Source organism: Marmota flaviventris, chromosome 19, assembly GCF_047511675.1.
Source record: "Marmota flaviventris isolate mMarFla1 chromosome 19, mMarFla1.hap1, whole genome shotgun sequence".
Lineage (NCBI taxonomy): Eukaryota > Metazoa > Chordata > Mammalia > Rodentia > Sciuridae > Marmota > Marmota flaviventris.
In genome coordinates this window covers 15,407,614-15,435,201 of record NC_092516.1, presented here as the reverse complement: position 1 = coordinate 15,435,201, position 27,588 = coordinate 15,407,614, and the positions used below count along the sequence as shown (strand labels likewise).

Below are 27,588 nucleotides of genomic sequence, written 5' to 3'. Positions count from 1 at the left end.
GGACAGACACAACATCTTTGTTTGTATGTGGTGCTGAGGATCGAACCCGGGCCGCACGCATGCCAGGTGAGCGCGCTACCGCTTGAGCCACATCCCCAGCCCCAATATACAGTTTTTAAATAGTTAAAATTTTTATAAAACTACATATAGCTTTAAAATTGTATGCCATTTATAGATAGATAACATTTAAATTTATATGTATAACATTTTTATTTAAATTTAGAATTGGAATCCCACATACTTGAAATACTAGGGCTTGCTAGAAATAGGCCGAGGGCTGAGACTGGGGCATGGCTGCCCCTTTTCTCTGTAGTGTTTATCGACTTGGAAGCCAAATGGGGTGTCGGGCTGAATTACTTTATCCTGGCTGATCAGGCACTGTGTTTTGGGGCCCCTTATCACCTTCACCCCAGCAGGACAGTCCTGCAACCCTCTGCATTATTCAGTGGCCCAAACAAGATCTCCACATCAGATGAAGGGTGGCCTTCCTAGGATGCCGGTGCAGCGAACCCCAGTGGCCCTGTCTAGCCTCCTGCCCACGCCTCAGCCCCGAGGCGGCCCCCTCCCCTCCAGGAACCTGGGTCAGGCACTCACGCGATGAGGTTGAAGCAGTCCTTATTGGACATTTGCTCCTCTAGCAGCAGCCGCAGGGAGTGCTGGATATGAATAATGTACATGGAATTGGTCACAGAGATATCCAGCAGTATAACCACCCTAAAAAGAAACAGGAGCTTTCAGAGGAGAACCGAATCTCTCAGATAATGTTTATTTTGTTCCATTTTACTATTTAAGGCTTTTTCCAGGGGGATTTCACATGCCAAATTCATAGCTGGCTCCAATCTCCCCCGTGGTGTGAGGCCAAGAGAGATGGGTTTACAATAGTAGGCTGGGGGTGGGGTGGTCTCGGATCCTTCTCTCCTGTAATGGAATAAGCCAGGTCTCGGTGGGCCTGGTTTAAGGGTGGTAGACTGCATATCCTGATTCTCACAAACCTTTTTGTTTTAAAGAACTGGCTTTGAATATTTTAATAGGTCAGGGTTGCTGTGTGGAAAGCAAAGACAAGGAGAAAAAGATGAGGCGTTAGGTGTATCCTTAGTCCACCTTCTCCCCCATCCTCCTCTTGAGACAGCTGTGGATGGTAGAAGAAAATCCTTCTGACCTAGAGTCAGATGATCTTTGCTCAGGCCCTGCTTCCTACCAGCCATGTGGCCTTGGGCCTTAGGTTATGTGGCCAAGTCACAAAGCCCTAAAAACTATATGAGAAGTCTCCTTGCAGAGTTGCTTCGAGGACTGAATTAGGTAAAGATGTTTAGTATTATAAAGATAATACCTTGTAAATAGCAATGCATCAAATAAGGTATGATGAAGATGGCTGTGTTTGCATACATATTGTCTGTCCCTAGTCAGCCTCCATTACCCCTTCTGGCCACAGCATCCTGATTTTCCTTTGGGAAACAGCTCTGCTTCCATCAACCTGAGTCAGGTGAAACTGACCCAAACTTCAGGGGTGAGCGTTTGACCCTAAACCATGAGAACCTCTCACCTCCCTGGCCTAATGAGTGGACCGTGGAAGTCTTGGGTGTGTTAAGGTGGAAGAAAGTTCGTTTGGAGCTTCAGGCATCCGTTTTCCTCCTAGCAGGGAAGCTGTCACAGAGAGAAAGCAGAGCCGAGACCCAGGTTCCTGGATCCAGCCACGTCTGCAGATGGCTATCAGATCTCTTCTAGAATTTTCAGGCACCTTAATCAGACTTCTCTGTTTGGTTTCAGCCAATTCGCACTTAGTTTCTGTTGCTTTTTAACAGAAAGAATCCTGAGTGACACGTGATGGTGGTGCTGGTGTGGAGGGATGGTGGGGTCACCTTTTCCTCTTCAGGGGGTTCTGCTGGGCGATTACTGACACCTAATCTAAGTGATGGCTTCTAAGGCCACCGACAGGGAGTCACGAGTCAGGTAAATGTCGTGCCACACACCACGCCTGTGAAGGACAAGAGCACTGCTTGGGGGGAAGGTACCTTTTTTCACAGACGGTGCCCCAGATCCTTCTGCTGGCCAGGGAGAGCCACTCGATCCTCCTCTCATACAGCTGCAGGGCTCCGCTGAGCTGCTTCTGTAGAGGCAATGACCACCATGAGTGACTGCAGAAAGGGTGGCGATTCAGAGGTCTGTGGGGAGGGAGATATTTCACTGGCTTCTGGAGATGCTGTGTCAAGGCTCTGATATCCAGGCAGTATAAACAGCCTCCTGAGTCAGCGAGTCTGCCCCAGGCCTAGGGAAGGGAGGGTCAAAGTCTTCTGGCGGCCTTGAGTGGTGAAGGAGGCAGATCGTTCCCCAGAGGGTGAGACTGACTCTTGCTGGGTCTTCTAGGTCCAGCCTGGGAAGGTACCAGAGCTCTCTTTACAGCAGGGAGTTCAGACTCCACTGCCCATGGCACCTCCTGGTACCCCATACTCTGACTTACTGAAGGCATCACTGACCTGGTACTCGTAGAGGAAGGGTGGGTCCACGTGGACATTCTTCATTGTCCCGTCATGCCATTCAAACTGTACCATGGCTCTCTGCACTCGGAGTGGGCAGGAAAGGGAGCAGGTGAGCAGAGGCGGGAGTTGGGGGAAGGATTTTAAATCTAATTTGGATATTGGACTTGTCAACCGAGACGCAGGAGAGAGAGGTGGGCTCTGAGCACAACTGGGTGGGATTTCCCTGCCCACCACACATACCATCGCCACCACAGGCCATTGCTGTGTCTGGAGCTGGCAGGACAGGGGTCACTTTCTTGAGAGGCTCTTGGGTTTGGGAACCCAGATAAGCCTTTGGGGACACTGAATATCCAATGTGTCCATCCTGGTCCTGCCTCCCCCACCAAGCCACCGTAGCCACCTCTGTCACTACATCATCTGCTGCTCCAACTGCACACCTCCCACTCCTCCGTCCTTCAGCCTTCTGTCTTCCCACTGATCTATTTACCTATTAGTCCTTCCATCCTTTCTTTCATTTTTCCTTTGATCCTTTTGTTTTTCCTTTGTTCCTTCCTGTTTTCTCTCATTTCATTTCCCCTTTCCATTCTTCCAACCATGTACACACCCACCTCCATTTCCACTCATCTACCCATCCATTATCCTTTTCCTTCTTCTTTCCTTCCATCTGCTCACCCACCCAGCCATCCTGTGGGCCTTCACTAGCTGCTTCCTTGTCCTAGACATGGGGGACTAGAGTTGGAAAGGAGAGTGTTTCTCTTAAAGGAATCGTGCTTCGTGGGGACCTAAATGGGTTAACAGGAGATAGGAGCAATCATAAAGTCTGCACGAGGTACAGTGAAGACATAAAGAGCTCACATCTGTCCTCTCTGAGTGGGGTGGAGCAGAACTTTCATGGAGGAGGTGACTATGGTACCTGATTTACTGTCCCATCTCCCAAGTTTTATTTTCTTTCTTTCTTTTTTTTTTTTTTTTTTGAGGGGTGGGGAGTACTGGGCATTGAACTCAGGAGCACTCAACCACCAAGCCACATCTCCAGCCCTATTATTTTATTTTTTATTTAGAGACAGGGTCTCACTGGGTTTCTTAGCATCTTGCTTTTGCTGAGGCTGACTTTGAACTCATGATCTTCCTGCCTCAGCTTCCAGAGCTGCTGGGATTATAGGTGTGTGCCACTGAGCCTGGCTCCAAGTTTCATTTCCAAATTTTTACAGTAGATTTGTTTGTTTTTTTGAGGGGGGTTCTGGAGATGAACCCAGGTTTAGAGTATGCTAAACACACGCATGAGGTGCCACTGAGCTACACCCTGGCCCTGTTATAGGGATCTGGCGAGTGATCCTGAGCCCCAGGGGAAAAGCCTGGCCCCCTGTCCAGGCCTTAGGGCCCACCATGGCCCACTTAGGACTCTCATTGCCCAAACATATCAGAAGATGGGAAGTGCCACAAGGGAGCACCCCTGTAGAGCATGGGACAGAGCTCTGCATTTGAAATACCTCGTGGATAGTTGATGATACTGTTTTCTGCAGAATGGGCACAAATCCTTCCACAGGAGAGAATGCGTTGGGTGCCAGAACCTGATAAAGACTTAATTTCTTGGCTGCAAAAAATTAAATAGTTGGGTTGAGCCCCTAAGGGTCCAGGCTTTTTCCTCGGTCACCTGTGTCCTGGGTCTCTGCCCTCTTTGGGAATTTACCTTTTAGGCCATTGATTTTTAGCCACTCTGCAGAAGTCTTGTCCAAGTTTGGGAACTCAATTGAGAGAGGAGCATCATGTCTTGTACGTTTAGGCAAAAGACTTGTGAACGGTTCTTTTTCCAGCTCTGGGGAAATCTAATTAGAAAGCTCTTATTACATAACCGTATTTTACAGCTGGAAAGTCTTCAATCTTCCGCACTTGCCCAGTCCCCTAAGTGGAGCGTCTTAAATCCTGACCTGGTAGATAAAGGACAGTTCTGCTTTCCCCTCCCATCTTCCTCATCCCTTCCTTAGGAGATTTTTGGAATTTCCGGGGAAGTGAGAGATACTCAGTATCTCCCTTCCTCTTCCATTTTCCCATCCTCCTTCCCCCCCTCCTGTCCTTACTACAGATTCCAAGATGGCGGGTAGCCCCACCAGGACTTAAAACCCAAGGCTAATGCCCAGGCCACATCATTTAGGGAACCCTGATCTAGCCCAGTCTCTCCTAGTCACAGTGGCAGAGTGAAAAACTGTCTCCGAGAGGTTGAACTGCACAGTTAGTGTGTAAGTAAAAAGGCAGTTCCCAGACGCCATTGGTTGAACTCTACCTACCTCCTTCACGGCACAGGCCTGTTCCTCACAAGGGTTGCTCTGGTGCAGGGCTTGCATGTAGCCCAGGAGGCTCTGGGCCTTCTGGATTTCTGCCTGGAGCTCATCCATGTCTCTACTGGTATAGAGCTGGGGGAGGGAAGGGATGGTGGTGGCCATCAGCCATCAGGAGTGGCCTGGATATCAGCAGTGGCCAAGGCAGGAAAGGGGCAGGTAACCCAGGCAATTCCCAAAGCTGAGTGGCAGCCTGTTTAAACCAGAGGTTACAAACCGGGAGCCACATGCCAAATTGAGCCTGCAAACGTGTTTTGTTCCACAAGTATAGTATTGGCCTGCGGTGTTTTTAAACAACAGAAGGATTTTCTAACTTTAAAAATGTAAAAGAACACTTTGCACTGACTGGGATGGCTATAATAATAACAAACAAAAAATAGTAAGTGCTGGGGAGGCTGGGGAGGCTGGGGAGGACTGGAACCCTTCTTCAGTGCTGGTGGGAATTTGATGGTGTAGCCGTTATGGAAAGAGTTTGCGGGTCCTCAAAAAAATTAAGCATAGAATTACCATCAGATCCAGCAATTCCACTTCAGTTCTGTCATCCAAATGACAGGGCTCAGAGATCCTTGTGGGAACATTGTGACCATCAAAAGGTGGAAACAATCCAAATATCAATCAATGTGGTCTCTCCAGACAATGAGAGTTATTCATCCCTAAAAAGGAATGAAGTACTGATACCTGCTACAGCATGGGTGAACCTTGAGAACATCATGCTAAGTGAAAGCAGCCAGACTCAAAAGATGAAATATCCAGAACAGGTAAATTCATAGAGACCTGAAGCAGGTTGGTGATTGCCAGGAGTTTGGAGTGGTGGGAGGGAGAAGTGAGGAGTGAATGGTTTGTGGGTACAGGGTCTCTTCTGGGGCTAATGTTATGGTTTAGATAGAAGGTGTCTCCACCAAAAACTCATGTGTGAGACAATTCAAGAAAAAATTGGGAAGTGAAATGATTGGGTCATGAGAGTCTTCACTGATCAGTGCATGAATCCACTGGTGGGGATTTGTTGGGTCACAACTGTAGGCAGGTAGGCTGTGGCTGGAGGGGGTGGGTGACTGCAGGGTGTGCCTTTGGGGTATGTATTTTGTCCCTGCTCTACAGTGTCTCTCTGCTTCCTGGTGCCATATTCTGAGATGCTTTCCTTTACCACACTCTTCCACTCTGATGTTCTGCTACACCTTGAGTAATACAGCAATGGAGCCGGCCATTTATGGACTGAGACCTCCAAAAATGTGAGCTCCAAATCCACTTTTCCTCCACTAATTGTTCTTGTCAGGTCTTCTGGTCACAGAGACGACAGACCTGACTAAAACAGGTGATAAAAGCATTTTGGGGGCTGGGGATGTGGCTCAAGCGGTAGCGCGCTCGCCTGGCATGCGTGCGGTCCGGGTTCCATCCTCAGCACCACATACAGACAAAGATGTTGTGTCCACCGAAAAACTAAAAAATAAATATTAAAAAAAAAAAAGCATTTTGGAACTAGCTAGAGGTGGGGTTGTCCAACATTGTGAATGTCTTCAATGTCGCTGAATTGTTCAAAATGATTAATTTCATATTATGTGAATTTACCTCGGTTTTTAAAAATATAATGGAAAAAAAACCCATATTTCTGACTCTTCTTGACAAATTGGAAGACCTGGTAAGATTGGGATCACATTTCTACAGAACAACAAGTGGCTGGGCTGAACAGAGGCCATCTCTTTAAATAGGACATGTGCTATCTATTTTGCCAAAGTTCTCAAATAAAATTCTTTGTACCCATTTCTTCAATAAGAGAGTAAAACAACAGATCCCTCCACCCATAAGGCAACTGATAAGGGCCACGGGTTTTAAGATACAATATTTCTTAAAGCAGCCCACTGCATTTTTTTTCTTTAGCTTTTCCCCCCTGTAGCCTGTGACACCTACAAAGAGGTTGGGCAGTGAGGTAGTGAGAAGAGGCGTGGTCAGACCTGACTCCCTGGTATGAAATGCTAGACTTTGTGACACTTGAACACACTTATGAGATGCAAGCACGCAGTTATTCATGGCTATTCACAGTTATTAGCAGACATAGCCTGTTAGCCAAACAATGACAGGATTCTTAATCTGCCAAATGGATCTATTCGTGTTTTCTAACTGTTACCTCCGTTAGGAATATGGATGATATTTAGCTGTTAACTGGGTCAAGGACACTAATGGATTGGTATAGGATTGTGTTTTAGTCAGTTTTTCTCACTGCTGTGACTGAAGGACCTGACCAGAACAACTATAAAGGAGCAAAGGTTTATTTCAGAGGTCTCAATCCATAGACAGCTGGCTTTATTCTTCAGGGCTCCAGGTGAGGCAGAACAACATGGCGGAAGAGTGTGGCAGAGGGAGGCAGCTCACATGGTGATCACGGACCGGAAAGAGACTCCATGCTCCAGATACAAAATACATACACCATAGCCACGCCCCCAAGGAACCACTTCCTCCAGCCACACCCCACCTGCCTCGAATCACCACCTAGTTAATCCCATCAGGGATCAATTCACTGATTGGGGGCAAGGCTATAATCCGATCATTTATCCTCCAAACCTTGCGTTGTCTTACATGTGAGCTTTTGGGGGACAGCTCACATCCAAGTCATAACAGACTAATTGCTTTTTCTGCCCAGCTGTGGGTCCCTTGCAGTAGCAGGGGTCTTTCTAGGACTGAGAACAGAGGCGTCTGTTTCACACAGTGCTCTGGTGGGAACCGAGACAGGCTGGGCCCGTGTTCATGGGATCTGGATAGTGATAGGGGATTCTGCCAACCAGTCTGTGGATTCCCAGGCGTGCAATCAACCCACCATACACACTGGCAAAGGAGCACTTGTGACCCCAGGTTGTCCCTGTTCTTCCCGTCTACTCATTTTAACCTGATCTTACCTGTGTGAACTTACTGGATATGAGCTGGGAGCCTTGGAGGCAGGCGGGAAGGGCAGTGTGTTGGTAGAGAACTTACCTCTGTCTCTGGGCTGTAGCAGTGGTAGTAGCCCCTGAGTGCTTCTGCAAGGTTCTTCAGGATAGCCTGCAGAATGGCCACAGGATCAGTCCTTGCTAGCTAGGGTAACACCAATGCTCAGACAAGCCCCCTCCTGGCCTGGACCTGTCAGCTCTCCAATGCTTCCCATTTTACCAACAGGAGAGGTAGGTATAGGGAGGGTGTCTGGTCCACAGTGTGGGAGTTCTGCCCAGTCCTGAAGCCTCAAAGGCCAGCCCAGCTCACTATCGCCAAATCCAAAGGGAACCCAGGAGAATCCCAAGTGCTTACAGAGGGGACCTGATCATCGCATCTGTAGGTGATGACTTGGGTGATGAGGTCCCTTCCCATGGAGGATTGTTGGATGTAGTCAGACAGGATTTCAGAAGGCTGGTCTGGGCTGGGGTGGGGGGGAACACAGAAGAGGAGAAGAAGATGCCCCAGGTCAAATCACCTTGAGAATATGCCACAGCCAAATGGTAATTCCCAGGGAACATCTACTCATTCTGAACTGACCACTGTGACTCAGGACACCTGTGTAAGGTGCAGGGCTGGGTGGACCCTAGGCCCAGCTGCCCTGCCCTAGCTGTGGGTGGGTGACCTGCAAACATGATCCTCTCTTGAGCATGTGTGGAGAACCACACATGGTGATCCTTCCTCACACAGTGTTTTGTTTTTTCAACCCACTTCACGTAGTTTGTTACCCGCTTAGGAAAAGAGGACCTACCAGCTTCCCATTATAATCACCAGAGAATCCAGCCCCTTTAGTGTGAAGATTTTCTTCAGGGCTTGTAGTAAATTGCTGCCTCCCTCAGGCTGCTGTTCCTTTACCCAGAGCTTGAGTTCCTGGAGGCTGGGAAGACACAGCAGCAGCAACCTGATTACACTCATGCACCGCGTCATGACCAGAACCTTCTGAAAAACTTTGGTGATTTTGATGTTAAGTGTGCATCACGGAATGGACATACACAAACCAGAGGGTGTGTCCTACTACACACCTGGACCCTGTGGCAGTGGTATGCAGTGTAGCCTATTGCTCCTGTGAGCAAAACCACAGGAAATCAAACCAATCATGCGAGGAAGGGATGCAATGGAGAGATGAGGTGCTCCTGGTGGAAACTGCACAGTGTTTTGCTATGAAGGAATGTGCTCCAAACCTCCAGAAGAGGCACAGCACAGGGACTGGTGTGTGGTTCAATGGTGGAGTGTTTGGCTAGCATGCACGAAGCCCTGGGCTTATCCCAGAATCACACCCACACAAAGGACAGCATAGTAGACACATAAATTGGAAAGATAGTCATCTATTATCATTTCCTGTACTATACAGAATTGTATGTGCTCTATTTTTCTTTCTTTATTTTTGGTACCAGGGATTGAAGACAGGGGTGCTTTACCACTGAGCCATAGCCCCCTTTTTATTTTTTATCTTGAGACAGGTTCTAAGTTACTTAGGGCCTCACCAAGTTACTTAGAGCCTCACTAATTTGCTGAGGCTAGCCTTGAACTTTCAATCCTCCTGCCTCAGCCTCCGAGTCACTGGGATTTAGAGTGCACCAGTGTGCCCAGCTGTGTTCTCTTTTTATATGTCTGGCAGTGCAGTATTACCACAAATGCATGAGTATTGCACTGTTACAACAGCTATGTCAGTAGGTGGCAGGAGCCTTTCATCTCAGTTACCATCTTATGGAACCGCGTCTCATATGTGATCTACCCTTGAACAAACTGTCTCTGTGTGGACTCTTACCAGGTGCCAGGTTTAGGACAAATATTAGCTCATTTAAGCCTAATAATAACCATTGTGGTAGGTGCCTTTATTCCCATTTTATAGATGAGGCTTACAAACTGAGGCTCAGAGTTAGGACTGGTCCATGGTGATACTAAAAACAACTGGTAAAAACAGATTTCAAATCAAGTCTGACTCTAGAACCTGAGCTTGCCGTGTCTCTGCTGTTTGAGGGGCTGAGGCTGAGTCCCTTTCTCTTACCACACCCACCCAACTTTCCTGGAATCTAGAGTTTAGTGTGAAGCACAAAACTAATCCCATAACCCTGAGAGCTGGCATGTGGCCAAGGAAGAAGTCCCATCTCACGGGGGACTTAGCTGCACAGCCACATGCCACACGGGGCACTAAGGGCAACATTCTGCCCTTTCCACTTTTTTAAGCTGACAAAGGGAAAATTGGGCTGGGGTGTGGCTCAGTGGTGGAACACTTTTGGTGGTGCTAGGGTGTTCCATCCCTAGCACCACCAAAAGGAAAAAGAAAAGAAAGTATATCTCCATTTGGTGCTAATGAGACTGTCACTTGTTACTTTAGCTGTCCGGTCACCTTCCTGTGCCCCACAGCATTCGGACAGAACCCCACTCTAGCCAAGCACTCTGCTAATCCAAGTCTCCCTTTGAACAGAGAGAACAAGTCCCAGCCTAGTACCTTCTCTAGCCAATCAGTTTCTAGCTGGAATTCAACATTTCATTATATTTATTTTTATGGTTACTGTCTAATTATGGCAAGTGATGTGTGATTCTTGGTTATAGACTTGATAGAAAATTGCCTTCAATAATAAATAGAGTTAATATAAAGATCTAGTAAAAGTGCCACACTGTGGCAGGGATATGACATAGGGACATGATAAGGGAAGCCCAGGAGTGACTGGAGTTGAGGAACTCAAGTTCCAGGGAATGGGGACCCAACTGGAGTGCAAAAGAGAGTACAGAATGCTCAGTTCACTGAGCACCTGTCCCGGCCAGGTACCTATTTCTCATTTCATCGTGACAACTCTGTGAGGAGTTGGTACCACTGGCCTCGTTCTGCAAACGAGAGTTAGAGGACTTGTCAGATTCCACCAGAGACCATCAGAGCCAGGGTCCTGCCAGAGCTGCCCAAGCCAGGCCATTTCTGTATGTGGAAGGATTCCCTTTCACAGCTGGTGCTGCGGAAGGGGGTTTCCTTTCCAGGAATTTAAGCTGGGAACCCAATCTGGGCTCTATTTTCTCAGGTGTCAACATTAAGACGACATCCACGAGAAGCACCCAGCATCACACCCACTACATACTAGGTGACATCCTCTTGATGGAAAAGAGGTTTCTACATACTGGCACAAGTAGGAATTCATACAAAACTCCTTTCCACCCCACAAAACTCCAAACTAGAATCCCCCAATAAAGGACAGGTATGCAGAAGAATTCTTCATAGCCATCAAGAAGAGCGAGACGGATCTGTAGGCACTGCTAGAGTGGGTGAATGATCAAGGTGCCGAACAACGTTACCTGCTCCCACTTATGTTCAAATCACACAGATGCATGAATATTCAGACTGTCTGCAAAAGCACTCACATGTCCTGTCCCTGTGTGAGTATGAGTATAACCAGAAGGCGGGCACAGTGTGCACACTGGTATTGCCAGCTACTCCAGAGACAGAGGTGGGAGGATCCCCTGACCCCAGAAGTTCCAGACCAGCCTAGGCAGCACAGGGAGACCCCTGATAAACCAAACTATCATAGGGAAGTGAGAAGGAAGCTGGAGTGAGGGGGAGACTCATTATTATTTATGTTTCCTACTATTCGAATTTTTAAAAACATGCATGTTACTTTCATAATAATAAACCTATCATTGCTAATTTGCTGGACAAAAATCATGCCTTGTAAGTATCTTGTCTTTCATTTTGTGGGCTGGTCATTTGCGCAGTGACCATTTTTCCCCCCAATTTTTGGCTGGCTGAGCTTCTGCTTTTGTGAACTGGTCACTTTGTATTCACTTATGGGGTCCACACTCGATGAAGAAGACACTGACGCTTAAGGAGGAAAGCAAAAAGTCCTCGTGGAGGCTGGGTAGCACTCACGTGAAGGTGCTGACTTCCACGGGGTCTGGCCAGAGGGGATTGATGGTGGTGCCAAAGGACAGGACATACAGCTTCTCTTTGAGGCTCAGCTGCTCATCGATGAGGCTCTGCCAGACAAAAGGACATCACTGGCTCACAGAGCCAGGGGCCACGTGGAGCCTGGTGTCACCCCTCCAGCCTTAGCGGGACCCTCTGGGATGGGGCGTGAGCTGTGCTGAAATGCAGGCTCTGAGCCTTGGCTTGGTGGCCATCCCTGAGCTTCCAGCCCACTGGGTCTCACGTGGTGAGGGGAGCTGGCTGGCCGCCTGTCTCAGCATGCGCTGTGGCTAGACCGCGGGCACCTAGCTGCCACATGGGGTGGGGGTTGGGGGGTGACAGCGGCATCATTGAAAGGCATGAGGGCTGGCAATGGAGCCATGAGCAAAACACCAGCCCGTTCAGTGCCCTCAAGCGGCAGCTCCTCCCTCCTCCCTGGTCAACTAGAAATGTCACCTTCCTGCCACCAACATGAGCCTAACGTTAGACCACCAGGCCTGGGGAATCTTTGGAAACGCAGCCCTGAGGACTTATCATGAGAGGAGCTTGCATAGACATCTGTCCCCTGACACCCAGAACAGGGGACGAGTCTGGACAGTTGCACAAGCTGGGCCACATTGAGCCTGTGCCTGGCTTGATAAGAGAGGGGCTTTGCTGCTGTGGTCTCCCTAAAGCTCTAGGGATTTCCATAATACCCCTCCACCTCCCCTCAGAGACTACAGTGGTTTCTGTCTCTGCCAGGTCTGCACTTTATTGGAACAAACTCCTTCCGTGTGGCCCTGTTAGGCAGCTGTTGTTCTTGTTCCCATTTCACAGAGAAGGTAGTTAAGCACTGGAGACCTGAGATGCCAGGGTCCATGGTCCAGTTGGGGGTTTGGGTTTGTCTCATCATCTGACTCTAGAGTTCTGAGCTTTTCTACTCTGGATACACCAAAGAAACCAGAATAGCCCCTCCTTCCAGAAAAGTCCAGGATCCTAGTGCTGTTTTGGGCTGGAGTCAGCCCCCAACTGATTCCCACCTTCACATCCTCTCTCCAGGGAACTGCGGGCTCTGGAGGCAAAGTCTAGTTGGTTGGTGGTGAGAATACTAGAAGTTCGCACTGCAACTGAAAATGGGGTGAGGTTTCGCAGAATCCAATGCATTTCTCTCATGTAGGTGCTAATTAAGCAGCCGGGTTCTTCACAGAACACTCTGCTTTGCATTTGTTGTAAACAAAGCCTGGGAGGGTGGGGGAGTGACTCCAGGTATCTCCTGTGCAGGAAAGACTTACCATGAAGTCATTCTGGAATTCTTCCTTCCTAGGGCCACTGCCAAATGCTGATGCATCAAGGAGGATGCCTATCCTGGCCCCCTTGATGGAGCCAAACACCTAAAACCAAGAAGGCATTCAGAAATAACCATCACAACTCTGTGGCTCTCCTGGGCCATGCACGGACCAGCTCTGCAACAAGCAGAGCATCAACAAGCAGCAGCAGGTGGAAGCCCCCCACTCCATTTTATGGGGGAAAAAGCAAAACCCCGTGTCCTGACTTCAGCTCTGGGCATTATCTGCTCCCAGGCCATGCATGGCAGCCTAGTTTCTAGAAGTTCTTTTTCGTTAGCACTACTGTGCACTCTCATAAAGTGAGGGCTGCCCATTACAGAAAAATCTGGAGACTATAGAAAAAGCATCCTTTGTAAGAGATGAAGTTTGAAGTCTAATGACATCAGCCTATCTTAATTTCTCTATGCCCCTTTTTATGTTGCTGACTACCAGTCAAAGGCAGATGTGCTGGGCTCCACAGCTGCTGTGCTATTTCTGTGCATTTCTAATTGAGTTTCTAAAGGCGATTACTATATGCATGTCAATGCTATTGGACTCTGTACTCTAGTGCCCTCCTGTCAGAGTGGCATGTCAATTGGAACTTTTTTTTTTTTAATATATTTATTTTTCAGTTTTCAGTGGACACAACATCTTTATTTTATTTGTATGTGGTGCTGAGGATCGAACCCAGCGCCCCGTGCATGCTAGGCAAGCGCGCTACCGCTTGAGCCACATCCCCAGGCTCTGGAACTTTTCATTCATATGAAATTGATAGCTCTCTAGAGGCAGTAGGTGCCATTGGATGTTTTTGTCTTAAATCAACTTTATTGGACTTTATTGACTGCTGAATTTTCCTGTTGGATTCCCTCCTTCCACGTTCACAGATAATATTTTTTTGAGAGGGGGGTACTAAGGATTAAACTCAGGGGTGCTTAACCACTGAGCCACAGGGATGAGCGCAGGTTCCAGCTATCCAGGTAGTATTTCTCACCTCCTGGTCATGGTGATTTTTCCAAATTAGTCCAGTAAGAATCAATCCCAGGCCTTGGGAGGGAATAGGAAGTGTGGTCCCTTTCAACTGGATTTGTCTAGCTAGTGACATAGAAGCTTAGATTGCTGGTGGCCCTCTTTCCCAACCCTGGGGTGAGCCCTGCTGAGAGCAAAACCGATCCTCAGGAAAGCAGAGCCCAGACAAATTGCACTTGGGTCCAACTGTGTCTGGGTATAACTTCATCCATGGAGGTTAACAAGTTTCTTTTTTTTAAACTTAAGCCCGTTTAAGTCGTTTGCAGCTGAAAGAATTGTAACCAGTACAGACAGAATGAGTGGAAAGGGACAAAGAACAAGATCCACGTCTGTTACCTTCTTGCTGTTTTCTGTGAGCCACTGGATTCTCTGCTGGTAGCGTTCAATAACTCTGTCAAGACACCAGAAAGACTCATCACCACAGTCGGCTGAGCAACAGCCACTTACACCCACAGGAGGAAGGTGTGGGTGGGATTTTTTAAAAAACCAGACAAAGTCTAGCCAAGAGAAAATAACTACAGCTCTGAGTTTTCCAGGACGCCAGGTAAAATCCCAAAGGCTATGTGGAAAGTATTGAGTGCAGAGGCTGCTCTTCTGGCAACATTATCAATGGCTGGCTTGGTGGGATGAGGGGCAAGCTGCAAAGTGAGAGGAGATGGGGACCTTGCTCATGAGGAAGATGGGAGAACATTCTTGTATTTGCTCAAATCTGTGTCTTCCCAGATGCAACCACCCCTGGTCTCCTGGAGACTGATCCTAAATGCACAACCAAGGTTGTTCAGCTGTAGTTTCTGGGTAACAAAATATTGGTTTGCAAAAAGTAGCCAGAGGAATTTCTTGATGTTCTCTTAATGCAAAGCTAGCCATTCCGTCACTGGTTGGACAGTAGCACATGATGGGGATTCAAGGTAAAGACCCAGTCATTTGAGTTTAACTGACTTGCACTCACTGAGGGTAGGTAGATTTGGGGACCAGAGAAGAGCAAGGAAAACCCATAAATGTAAAATGGTGGGGGGCAAGGAGTGGTGGGTAGATGTGTAAGTGGTGGGTAGATGTGAGCTAAGAACATGAGCTTCATAATGAGAGGGGCTTGGGCTTGAAAGCCAGGTCTGCCCATCACTAGCTATATGACCTTGGGCAGGTATGGTAACCTCTCTGAGCCCCAGTGCTGCATCATCTTCAGCAAGCAGATAATAAAGCATTCTATCCAAGTCGATTTGTCCAAACTCAACTCACTGTAACTCAATTCTCTGATGATCCAGTTGCCAAATGACCAATTAGCTTAATAGACTAGAAAATTCCATAAAGTGCTGGATTCACAATTAAAACCAGTCAATTAAAATATCACAGAATTCTTCAAAACTCATTTAATCTTCTAACCCAATAAAAATTGCTATAAAATTTACCATTAAAATGTTTTGATAAATTTGGCAAATTGGTCAATTCTGTGAATGATCATTTTAGCAACTGACTTTTGATTAGCTGGTGTGAGAGTAATACAAAGTTTTGGGTTGTTGTAAAGGTTAAATACAGCCCTTAGCAGAATTTGTGACACATTAATTAAATATTATCTATCATCATCATCATCATCATCATCATCATCATCATCACCACCTTTCAAAAAACCTCAGTAAAACAATAATTGTGGATCCTAGATTGCTATAACTAGGATGAAAGGACCATCCTAATCTGTTAATCTGTCTACTGATTATCCAGAGACATATCTGTATGCATATGTGTATGTATTTGCACATATTCTTGTACTATCAAATCAGTTCAGGAGAGGGGTGTATGCATATTTTTGACATACATTGCAAAGATATGCCCAACCAATTTGAACCTGAAAGTATTAGCTTTTGTTTTTTGGTACTGGGGCTTGAACCCAGGGGTGTTTTTACCACTGAGCTCTTTTTATTGTTTATCTTGAGACAAAGTCTCGCTAAGTCACTTAGGACCTTGTTAAATTGCTGAGGCCGGCGTCAAACTTGTGATCCTCCTGCCTCAGCTTCCTGATTTTCTGGGGATTACAGGCGTGCACCACCATGCTCAGCTTTAAAAGTAGTCTCTCTTAACCATTAAACATCAAAAGAAACGGGTGAGGTTTCATGGGTTCATCCAAAGGGACTATAAGACTGTAAGACTCATTTGGTCCAACCTTTAAATTTGAGAAAAGGGAAAACTGGGGCTACAGGTGGGAAGAGATCTGCCCAAGCTCCTGGGAGATTGGTGTTTGAACACAGTTACTTTCAGGATGGGAACAATCTAACTCTTGAGCACTGGGTTGTGGAAGGACAATTGAGAAACATACTTACTCAGAAAGCTTTGATTCAAAACGGTGGATGGTGTGAGTGCAGAAGCGCACTTTTTGGGTGACATTGCAGCTCTCTTCCCTGAAAAATTAAAGCCTGATGAAGGGTCTCTCAGGACTGGGGTTGGGGCATATCATGCAGCTCTCAGGAGTGAGGGGAATGGCTTCAGACTTACAGCATGGCTGTGCCCTGACTGATCAGGTCAGCCAGGGTGAGTTTCTCAAACTTTAAACTGTGAGTTGAAAGCCAGTCTTCAGATTCTTCCAAAACTGAAGACTGATCCTTGCTTTCCTGCAGCTTCTGCAAGACAGAAGCCAGAATGAGACAGAAGACTGTGTGTGAGATGGGGACAAGGATGCCTTGGTTTTCTTCACTTGGATACCCCAGGGGTGCCAGATCCCCCGCTAAGGCATTCTGCAAATTCTCCATGCTATAGAAACAAATGGATTGGTGGCCAGTACTCTGGGCCAGTGGCTCTGGACACCCAACCCATTCCCCATCCCGTGCCTCGGCCATTCTAGGGTAACACCACAGCCTGCCTTGTAAATGACTATGCCCCCACACAGTGGCCAGACAACACGATCGTAGAACTCTGAGCCACAACCTCTGCAGCAATTCGCCCCAAGTAGTCAGGATTTAGTCACTGATTGTTAACTTCCCCAATTTGGGGATGGGGGGAATACCAGGAATTGAACCTATCGGTGCTTAACCACTGAGCCACATCCCCCAGACTTTGAAAAAAATATTTTATTTAGAAGAGACAGGGTCTCACTGAGTTGCTTAGGACCTTGCTAAGTTGCTGAGGCTGGCTTTGAACTCGTGATCCTCCTGCCTCAGCCTCCCGAGCCTCTGGGATTACAGGCATGCACCACTGCACCCAGCAACTTCCCTATATTTTTGTTCCCACTTCCAACTCAGGACCAACCAGAGAAAAGTCAAATGTCCCCAAACCAGTCATAGAAGATGCCTGCTTCTAATGAGCTCATCTCCAGCCACCTCACACAATACCCTCAGACTTGCAGCCAAAGTCTCCCCTTTTTCATGACAAATTTCCCACTTTCCCCGCCTGCCTTTGAGTCTCTGCAAAACACAAGTGATTTGGGGGGGTCTTCTTTTTATTTCCACACTTGGATTCTCTGTACCTTTTCAGGTGAGCGAGATCTGCCGCCCGTCATTCTAAAAGGTCCTTTAAACATTTAAAGGACTTTTAGAATGTGAAAAGTGGGGTGATTCTGTCCAGCTGTGGATGTTTTAGAAGAGTTTCCTAGGCATTGAAGGATTGAGGCCATGACAGAGACGGCGCTCCCCTGCTGGGACCTAGTGACCTTTGTGTCACTTACATTACTGCTAAGCTCAAAATGTACATGGTGCACTTGGTGGTGGAGCTGAAATCTGTCATGACAAGAATTTGACATGGGCTGTGCTTTCTGGGAGCCAGAAGGTAGCGAATCCTGGTGTGGGGCTGAGTGGGCCTGGTCTGCTCACCTCTTCTGGAGCCTGTCATTTCTGCCTTCCCTTTCCAGTGGGTATTTCTGAGCCATTACCTTGAACTGGGCCCTGTCCCTGGTGCTAGGGCTGTGTGGACAAGGAAAGAAGTGCTACATCCTAGCATGGAGAGGTGGGCAGTAAACTGGGAAGGCATCAACATGCATTACAGTCTCAGAGAGGAGCCATGCCATTAAGAGAACAGAGCGGGGGAAGTTGATGGGTGGAGATGGGGAGGCCGATTAGTCGCCTGAGCTGGAAATTCACCTTCCAGGTGGAGGCCTGGGGGTGGGTAGGGCTTGAAGACCAGAAAGGCAGCCGCGTGTTAGAGTGCAGAGAATATAGGGTAGTGGGACCTAAGAAGAGGCTGGATGGACCCCTCTCCCCACAGCCTGGATCAGGTGGGGACTCTGAAGGAGCTTCCAGGACACTACTGCAGTTTCCATGGCACAGAGGTCCTAAGTGTTGCCAGAGCCGGCCACGATTCAGCTGGGGGGTGAGACCCCAGCTCGGCCCCATGTGTGACACCCTTTCCTCCAGTGGTATCTAAGGACTGTGGGGTGAGTCTGAGCACTCTTTACAACCCGGCTGGGACCCCAGGCCAGATTCAAAGATGTTTGAACCCTAAGTGGGTTCTCCTGGATCTTGTGTGTGCCAGGGCTCTCCTGGGAGTGGGCGGGGTGTGGAGGAGGAGATGGATACTACCTGGTGGCTGGATGAGCTACTGTGCCCAGGTAGAGGCATGCTACATTTCCTAGCTTCGTGACGGGGCACTGCCTCCCTTTCTCCATCTGTATAATGGGCATTGTGAAGCTATGGTTATAGAATATAACCTTGAGTGTCCCTGCACAAACAATTCTCCACCATGATCCTTATTTTCCCCTGAGGTTTGGTCATAAATGTACTCCCCCAAAAGCAAAAACAATGAAAATAAAACACTGCTACTATCTTCCCTCTAGATAGCATCCATGCCTTTGTTCTGTGCCTGAGACCTGCTCTGTCCTCTGTTCCAAAAGGAAATTAGCAGGTATGAAGGAAGCATGAAAAACACGCTCAATAATCATAGCAAAACCTAAGCAGCACTTACTGTTAAGTATTTTCCATACATTAACCTATTTACCTCTACAAAGTAGGTTCATCATCATCATAACCCCATTTTACTGACAAGGAAACTGAAGCACAGAGCACTTAAGTAATTTGCCCAAGGCCACACAGCGAGTAATGGTGGAGCTGGGATTCAATCCCAGGCTTATGAAGCTCAAGTCATGCTTGTAACCATAACACTACGCCAGTGCTGAACTGCTTATCTCCTGAAAGAATGAGAGAAACGACTGAGAACTTGCTCCTTATGTGATTCCATGCTAATCAACATCCTGCCCTTGAAAGGCACCCATTAATAGCAGGGTCCCTGTCCTTTACTTCAGGAAATGCTGCTCTGTCTCCTGCGAACACTAGATGTCACTCTTCTCATCTTTAAGGGCTGGCTGGGACCTCTGAGCTTGGGAGCATTTCATCTTTCATCTTCCTTGCATTTGAAATCATCTTTCATGTTGGAGGACGTGGATTTTAAGTTACTAATATTTGGAGATCTACTCTTAACCACATTTTAGATTTGGACTGCTCGTTACATATGAAAGTAGATGCTTTACATGGAGCGGTGTTGGGCAATTCTTTCCCTCTTTCCTACAACTCTCTATCAGAGAGGAAAAGGAGACTCTGAATATGGCTGATAAATTAAGAGTGGTCCTTTGTACACCTGGGAAGTCACCTCACATTTTGATATGAAGTTAGTTGGAATAAAGAGCATGCCATCAACATTTGAAATCATTGAAATATTTCTTCAGCATTTCAAGACGCTGTTGACCTTTCCTCATTTCCTTTTAATTAAACTTGCATTCCCATAAATGCCAAAACTTGAGAAAAGAAAATAGGACTGTTCTTCTGGTTGTTTAATTACCAGCATTAGAATGGTATGGTTTTAAACGGATTACCTTTCAAAGGTACCATATTTAAATTCTAGATATTCTAGTAGGTTAGCTGATGGTTGTGGGATAGCCTTGCACCTGACAACCAGCCATGGTGGCTCTTTCCATTGTAGAATGAATGTTCTAGACAGTCCCACCCCCTCTGGAAAGCAGCTTGCTAATACATGGAGAGTCAGCCTAATACCAAAGTCTGTCTATTCTAGAGCTTAATTCTGTCACGACTCTCTTGCTTTACCAGCACTTTCTGAAACAGAATTTTCTATCTAAATTTTAGGGAATCCTAAAATTAAAAAAAAAAAAAAAGTCTTAGGAAGGGGAACTTTAGAATAAAATACTTTACAGACTTTGACAACATGATCAGAATCTTGACAGACTCCTGAATATTTAATGATGTGGCCAAAAAGACTATAAAATTCCTACGAACAACAAAGATTTTCTTCATTCATTTCTAAAGGCAGGGGATTAGAGATGAATGCTTAATTAACCTTTTTCTTTTTTTTTTTTTAGTCTGGGGATCTTATGTGAAGAAAGAAATACCCAGAGTTGATGGTGTTCTCTGTGCCCTAGCTGTGACATGTCACCACTCACTAAAAGTGCCTTGGTTTTTACCAGTAAGTCCTGGGTCTGGTTAACGTGGGTGACCAGTAATCCATTGTCTGGATTCTGGCTGGGTCCATTCATATTCTTCTGGGTCAATTGCTTCCTTGGATCTCTATCAGTGTTTTTCTTCATGCTACAAAACATAAAGTGATTAGATCAATGTCCTGGACATCGACTCTACACAACCAGTGCCTCCCTCTTTTCTTTCCTCTAGTTCCAAAAGGATTCCAAGAACATTGCTATTTCTGTGCAGGAACTGAGAGGGTGCCTGTAGAGTCCTGATCAGTTATGGACTTCAAGTTCGTGAGACATTACATCATACCGTTTTGGTGGTTAGATAATGAAAGCCCCCAGGTAGATAGATGTAAAATGTTGCAATAACCATTATCTGGTCTCACTTCAAGGCAGACATTCCCCTCTCGATTCCCATGGGAAAAAAACATTGCTGTTGCTGTTTTTATTTGCAAAACCAGAGAATCCTGCTTAGGAATGATTTTCCAGAAATCTATTATCTTGACCATGGAAGACATGACTAATTTGGGTCCCATTATAAAAATAGCCTACTCTTATTTTCCTAAGGAGGAAAAGAACACAAGAGGATAAACACAGCATGTAGACAATATTTTTGCGGGGTTTGCTCAGCTCAGCTATTCTTTAGTTACCAATACACTAAATACATATTGAACATCTAGTAGGTTTAAGGCATTGTGCTTTGTGCTAAGGATTCAAAGGTGAACACGGTGATAAGGGTTTCTCCACCTTGGCCTTCTGATGTTCGGGGGTGGAACATTCGGTTGTGTGTGTACATTGCAGAATGTTTGGCAGTGTCCCCGGCTGCTCCCTGTTAGATGCCACCAGCACCTTCCTCCTCCTTGAGATAAAAGCATCTCTGGACATTGCCAAGTATCCCCTGATGATGGGGGCGGGGAGGAGAGGTGCAAAACTGACCCCGGTTCAGAACCAGTGAGATAGGTATTGTCCTTGACCTTGTGGGGTTTATATTCTAAAATTGGTCTGAAAAATCAAAATTACACACCGTGGCACACGCTGTGAAGGAAACAGGAGGCTGTCATAGAAAGGCATCAGGAAAGGAGCTCTTCTGCAAGGTGAAGTGGTGGGGGCAGGTGTCTTTTGAGCTCAGATCTTTTTGAAGGGTGAAAAGGAGAGTCCATGGGAAGGATGGGAAGGCAGAGTGAACAGCCGGTTTCCAAACCCTGAGGTGAGGAAGAGCTTGGCCAATCCAAGGAACTCACAGATGAGTTTGGCCAGATGGTAGGAATTTCAAGATGAGGAGAGTAGAATAGAAAGAATATTGAGATGAGGTTGAGCTCTGAGCTCACCCTTGAGTGAGATCCTTCTGCTTTGGAAGGTACCGCTTATTGGAGGTGTATATCCAAGATGGATTCTCACTGGGAATTTGTTATTAGGAGCAGGAAGAGGCTCTCCAGGGGAAGGTGGAGGGGATGGTCATTTCTGCTTTCGTTTCTGTGGGGCCATGGTCTTTGGCTTCTTCCCTTCCTGCCTGCTCCTTCTCAGGCTCCTTCCCAGACTTCTCCTCTACCTGCTTTCCTGGAGACTAAGGAGGGTGCATGGCTCTCATGTCTCGTCTTACCAGGTTTCCACTGCCACCTATCCATGACGACTGCCATTTGTACATCAAGAGCTCAGATGTCCCTCCCTGACTCTAGAGCTGTGTATTCACTGACACTGGATATTTCCACTTGAAGCATTTCAAACCCAGTGTGTTCAACACTGAACTCATGATATTCCCTACAACACTCTCCTCTTTCCATTGTTTTCTACAGAAAAGAACCACCATCTACTTAGCATCTACCTACAGGAGTCAAAAATCTAGGAATTGTTCTTGACACTCACTCCTGATGCCATTCCATCATCTCATCCTGTTAGTTTTAAGACTCTCTCAAATTTCATCATTTATCTGTCTCCATGGACATTTCTCCAGTCCAGGCACTGTCACCTCTGTCATAGACACTGCAGTAGACCCTGGCTTGTCCCTCTAGGTCCCCTCAGCCCTCCCATCCAATCTGTTCTCTTTACCAACTGGAGTATCTTTTAAAAACATGAATCCAGATTTGTGCTGTCATCTTCTCCCTGTTGCTCAAAACGCATCAAAGACTTCCCTTTTTCCCTAGGAGGAAGACTAAGATCCTTGAAATGGAATTTGAGGCCCCACAGGTTTGACTGCTGCTCATCAACCTCTCTAGACTTCCTACTTTCCCACGCACCCTCCCTTCTGTGTTCCACAAGGGCCCTGGAATGCTTCATAGTTCCTCTCACCCCAGGATCTTTGCATGTGCTGCCGTCTTTGCTTTGGAACATTCTCCTCCCATCCCTGTACTCTCCTCATCCTTATGTTTCAGCTCATACATGTTTCCTTTGGGAAAAGGCTCTAACATTCCATTCAAGTTCAGGTTACTTTGTTTTATATATTTTCCCAGGACTGTGTTCCTTTCTTTTAAATAGCTTGTCTTAATTTGGAATGATAAATACATTAGCATGATTTTTAAAGAAATGGCATGTCTCTCCCATGATGCTATTGTTTACCTGAGAGCAGGGACTGACAAACAATAAGTATTTTGAGGACGTGAGGATAAGGAAAGGAGGTTAAAAAACTGCCTCGACTCTTGAATTTCTAACTATTCATCCCAGGCATTTGGTAAGAATAGACTCATTTTTTGCTCTTGGTCTCTGTGAACCTGTTTCTTATAACTCTACTTTTTGGCTTAAGCTAGCTTATTTCAGTTTCTGTTACTTGCAACCAAACAAATCCTGGCTATGCCGCAACCTGTGAGACACTATGAAGTTGCAGCTCAAACATTAGTATATTCTCTTAGGAAATTGCTCCATGAAAGAGCTTAGCAATGGTTCAGTAACTGGCTTTTCACTTCTTTTATTTGGAAGATGTTTTATTATCTGGGAAGCACCAGGGTCATGTGGCAGTGTCTTAAATTAAAAACCCAAACTGGTTTGACTTCAGCGAGCTTTTCTGGAAATCCTATGGCAGGGACTGTTGAAACAGAAATGCCTGATGAACAGGGGCCCCTTCATAGGGTCTCAGTTCCTTATTTGCGGGGTGGTGGTGGTGATTAATGCTTTTTAAAATGCATTTGAGGCCTGTGAATGATTCTGGGGGCTCTTGCATGGGCCAGTGGAGGAGACCAAGCAATGTGGGGCCTGCGAAGAGCTCTGGACCTTGGGTTTTCTCATCTGCAGAGTGGAAGAGGGATGAAGTAACCGAGGGCCTACTTCAACTTCACTGTCAAGAGGATCGAATGAAATCAAGTTTGAGAAAGTGCTTTTCAAAATACAAAGTACTATAGAAATGCAGAATGCCACTAAATATCTGCTGCCTTGAAGCACTTCAGCATGAGACTCCTAAGCACTTATTCCTTTCATGAATATTTCAAGTGCCTTCAGGGACCCAGAGAGAGCTGGTACTGGGGAGTAGGATGAACTGTCACAGCCTTACCCTCAGGCCTCTGTACAGAGTCAAACAGGACCCTCCACCCATTTTAGTGTTTTCCACAGCAGACTTCACCATCTGACCTTCTGTATGCCAATGGTCTACTCCTTCTGTCCCAACCTGAGCACACTAGACGTGAGCTCCCTGCGGGCAGTGACTTAGAAATGTCCACTGCTAGAATACTTTTACAGTGCCTAAAACATAGTAGCTTCTTAAAAAACAAAAAGGCACTTATTGAACAAATGCTTTAAGGGCAGGCCCAGAATTTGGGCAAAGGTGGGCCATATTGCCCAGGGAGAGTGGCTAGAAGAGAAGGGAAAGTACAAACTGGTCCATGGCTGTTGGCATTTTGGTCAAAGGGATGGAGGAAGTGCTGATTTGGGGATAAAAGAAAACCTTCAGCTAACTTTCTGATTTATTAACAGCTGATTCTCCTAAATATTCATCCAGGATAAAGCCATCCCCAGGGTTTGTGCTTTTAACTGCAGAATTGTCTCATGTCTTGTCCCCAGCCAATCATGTTGCCAGAATGATTTTTTCCTAATATGCAGAGTTCCTGCTATCACTACCTGTTTAGAACTCTGCCATGGCTCTAAGTCAAACAAGTCAGACCTTCTTCCCGAGAACCCCTATTTCCACATCTTACTATTTCATACCTACCTGTGCTCAAGCTGTTCTCAAAATGCCCCTTTCCTCTTTCATCTGGCAATAAACTCAGTAAGTTCCTTCGGACTCCTATTTGCTATCCCAAACTCCGTAGCAGAAACCCTGTGGAAGTCTTGTTTGCTATTCGATTTCATATCAAGTTGTCATGGTGTCTCCCCAACCAGCTTCTCTATTGCATACCCTCGGCACCTAGAACCAGGCTTGGCAGGCAGGGAGCAGGGACTTAAGATCCCAGGCTCCCTAAAGCTTTCTTGCTCAGTCAAGGAATTAGCATCTGGGCCTCTCCTGCCCTCTTTCTTCCAAACCCTGTCCACCCTTGGGACACTCACCTGCCTTTATTTGCATTTCCTTTTATTTCTCCATCTGTGGGAGAAGGGTCTCTGGCACTCCAGGGCTCTGCTTCTCCTGCTTCCGATTTCTAGTTGCTCCAAGCTCCTCTAAGCAACTCCATAGGGGAGCCTGCCCTGCAGGAAGTGTTAGCTGGTCTCCAAGGCAACCGACCAAGCCACTGCAGCTTGGGGCAGGGCAAGGGGAAAACTCTGGCCCCAGGGAAAAGTTATCACCTCTTTGTTGTTAAGAACCTCTCCCAGGCAATCTACTTTCACCCTCACTAGATCCTAGAAGCAGGATTTGGATCTCTTTTCTATTTTTAGAACCTCTGGGTCAGCAGAGGACTATGGTTTAGACCTGCTGTTTTCTTGTGGTAGAAATGGAAGATACCAGAGAGCCTGTAATGAGCATGAAAATGGAGATCTTCTCCTTAGACTCCCTAGGTCTCCCTGGGAGAAGACTGACAGTCTCCACCCCCACCATGCCCAGTCCTGCCCAAGCCTGGCTAATATGGCAGCATGCTCAGTGACCTCTTAGCATCACAAGACAATTATCTTCTACAGTGGTTCCTAGACCTGGGTGCCCATCCGAATCACCTGGGCTGTTTGCTAAGCAAGAATGTACATTCTCACGCAGTCGATTGATTTGAACTGTGGCCATTGTGGGAGCATGAACCTTTAACAATGGTCTCGAGTGATTATGATGTAACCAGGTCCTGGCCCATCACTGGGGGCCTCTCTAACCCCTTCTTTTATAGAGTTCAAGAGAAATGAAGTGATGAATCCAATGTCAACCAGCTTGTAAGTGGCTAAGGTATCTGCACTTAGTTTTTCTTATCCAGGTAATTTCTCAAAATCAGTCTTCAGTTTCTGAACCTTTAATAAGAAGTTAGAACATGTGCAGTCTGTGGTAGTTATCATGTTACAGTTGTCCTTTAGATGTTGAGCCCAGCAGCGTCTCCTACAGGCCAGGTCAGGAACAACCACACTCCTCAAAGTAGAAACTTGATCCAGCATGTTACTTGGGCAGTCATGGGCTGGGAGCACCATGTGTAAAGCCAGGGTATTTAGCATTTAGCAACACCACCAAGAGCGAGATCAGAAAGAAGGGACTCACAGGCCACAATAACCCATGGCTACTCTGTGAATAGGAGGTGAGGATCTTGGTGCCCACCTTGATGGAAATCCTGGGTGGAAGAGGCGGGCTAATTTTGAGACACAACTTTGTGAGACATGGCAGGTCATCTAATACTCTCATTTCCCTGGGTCCCTGGATACATGGGTTTTTAATGTTTTACAAGCCGTAAAACTCAGTACTGAAAACTCTTGTTATTGCTTTCTTCTACTCGAGCTTACATGACACACATTCTGAATGTTCTTGTGCAAAATGGATAAAGCAGAGTAAGATTTTCAGGTTGACCAGCCAAGAAGAAAGCTGTGTGTGGGTACCATTTTTCTCAGCTCCCCTCAGAATGTAGACTGATTGGCCCCATGTAAGGCATCAGAGCATAACAGGAATTTCTCCTATTTGAGGTTCTTGGGACCTGATCAGGGTCAACTCATATTCCATGTGAGAGCTGGTAACATTTCCCTAGGCATATGGAGAGACCTTTTTTTGTGTGTGTGTGTGTGGTTACTAATTTGTGTTTTCCTTTATTTCAAGCCTTCATTTCAAACTAGGGAGCAGGTGTTTTTTGTTGAGTGGAGAAGCAGCATGAAGTCAACAGCTCTGTCTTTTGTAAAAGCCTCAGCTCACTAAAAGATTCAAGGGACATGCTGAGGCTGGGAAGGTAAGTGATGTGTTAAATGTCAAGTGGCAGTGTATCAAAATCCTTTCAATTAAAAGACAGAAACCTGCATCAAAGTGGCTTCAGGAAAAAAAAAAAAGAATTTATTTGTTTAAATAATAGAAAAGCCAGGGGTAGTTCTGGATTCAGGCCTGACTTGACCCAAAGGCTAAAATAATGTTAACAGAACACCCATCTCCATTCCTCAGCTTCCTTTCTTCTGTGATTGATTGATTCCTAGGTAGGCTTTTCAGGTGTGGCTGGCAAACTTTGGGCCCAAGCAGTGCCAAGCTTCTCCCCAACTGAGCAACCCTAAAGAAAGAACATTTCTTTCCAGTTCCAGCGAGTTCCAGGCTTGGCTTCTTGGTTATATGCTACACTCATTCCTGAGGGAATCACTGTGCCCTGATTGCCCAGGCCAGCTTCTGTGTCCAGCTTTGGGGCCAGAAAGTGAAATCAGCCCACAAAGCCACATAGCCTGAGGTAGGAAAGGAGCAACTTTCCAAAAGAAAGAGGATGTGGGTACTAAGCTAACATGCCTCTGAAGGAAGCCAAGGGGAGGGAGATTCTCCTAGATGAACAGAGATCTGAAAATGAGAAGGAGTGGAGGCCTCTCAGTGCTGGGTAGCAAGGCCTTGGTGAGCCACAACCTAAGAGGACCCATGAGTACTCAGTGCACTCAAAACCATAGGCACAGGAGGTCCCCAGCTCACCAGTGTATCATGCCCCAAGTATGGGACATCTGAGGCCTTGGCAGTAATGTGTGGACAAATGACTGGGGGAGAGGGGCGGGTTCTTCCTAATGTTTGAGCCATGGACCTCTGCAAAACTTAGGGTACCCTAATAAATTCCCTACCCAGAGCACAGAGGGGATCTATTGATTTTTAAGTGCTATGGAGGGGTGTGTGGAGTAGCCTGTCTGGGGAAATTTCCATGGGTGCTTAGAT

General features: G+C 46.6%; 1 protein-coding gene across 1 annotated transcript in view; it reads right to left on the bottom strand.

Annotated features, from left to right (window-relative positions):
* Vwa3a (von Willebrand factor A domain containing 3A) overlaps nt 1–27,588 on the bottom strand; it is a 55,648-nt gene that overhangs the window by 23,502 nt on the left and 4,558 nt on the right. The window contains exons 2-16 of the mRNA XM_071605363.1: nt 20,385–20,508; nt 16,481–16,605; nt 16,309–16,386; nt 14,333–14,387; nt 12,938–13,036; nt 11,631–11,737; nt 8,523–8,648; nt 8,087–8,195; nt 7,778–7,843; nt 4,763–4,888; nt 4,168–4,303; nt 3,968–4,071; nt 2,475–2,555; nt 2,013–2,107; nt 595–714 (exon numbers count right to left, since the gene is read on the bottom strand). Coding sequence (XP_071461464.1) covers nt 595–714; nt 2,013–2,107; nt 2,475–2,555; nt 3,968–4,071; nt 4,168–4,303; nt 4,763–4,888; nt 7,778–7,843; nt 8,087–8,195; nt 8,523–8,648; nt 11,631–11,737; nt 12,938–13,036; nt 14,333–14,387; nt 16,309–16,386; nt 16,481–16,605; nt 20,385–20,507 — 1,550 coding nt within the window. The 5' untranslated portion in view covers nt 20,508. The remainder of the gene's footprint in view (nt 1–594; nt 715–2,012; nt 2,108–2,474; nt 2,556–3,967; nt 4,072–4,167; nt 4,304–4,762; nt 4,889–7,777; nt 7,844–8,086; nt 8,196–8,522; nt 8,649–11,630; nt 11,738–12,937; nt 13,037–14,332; nt 14,388–16,308; nt 16,387–16,480; nt 16,606–20,384; nt 20,509–27,588) is intronic.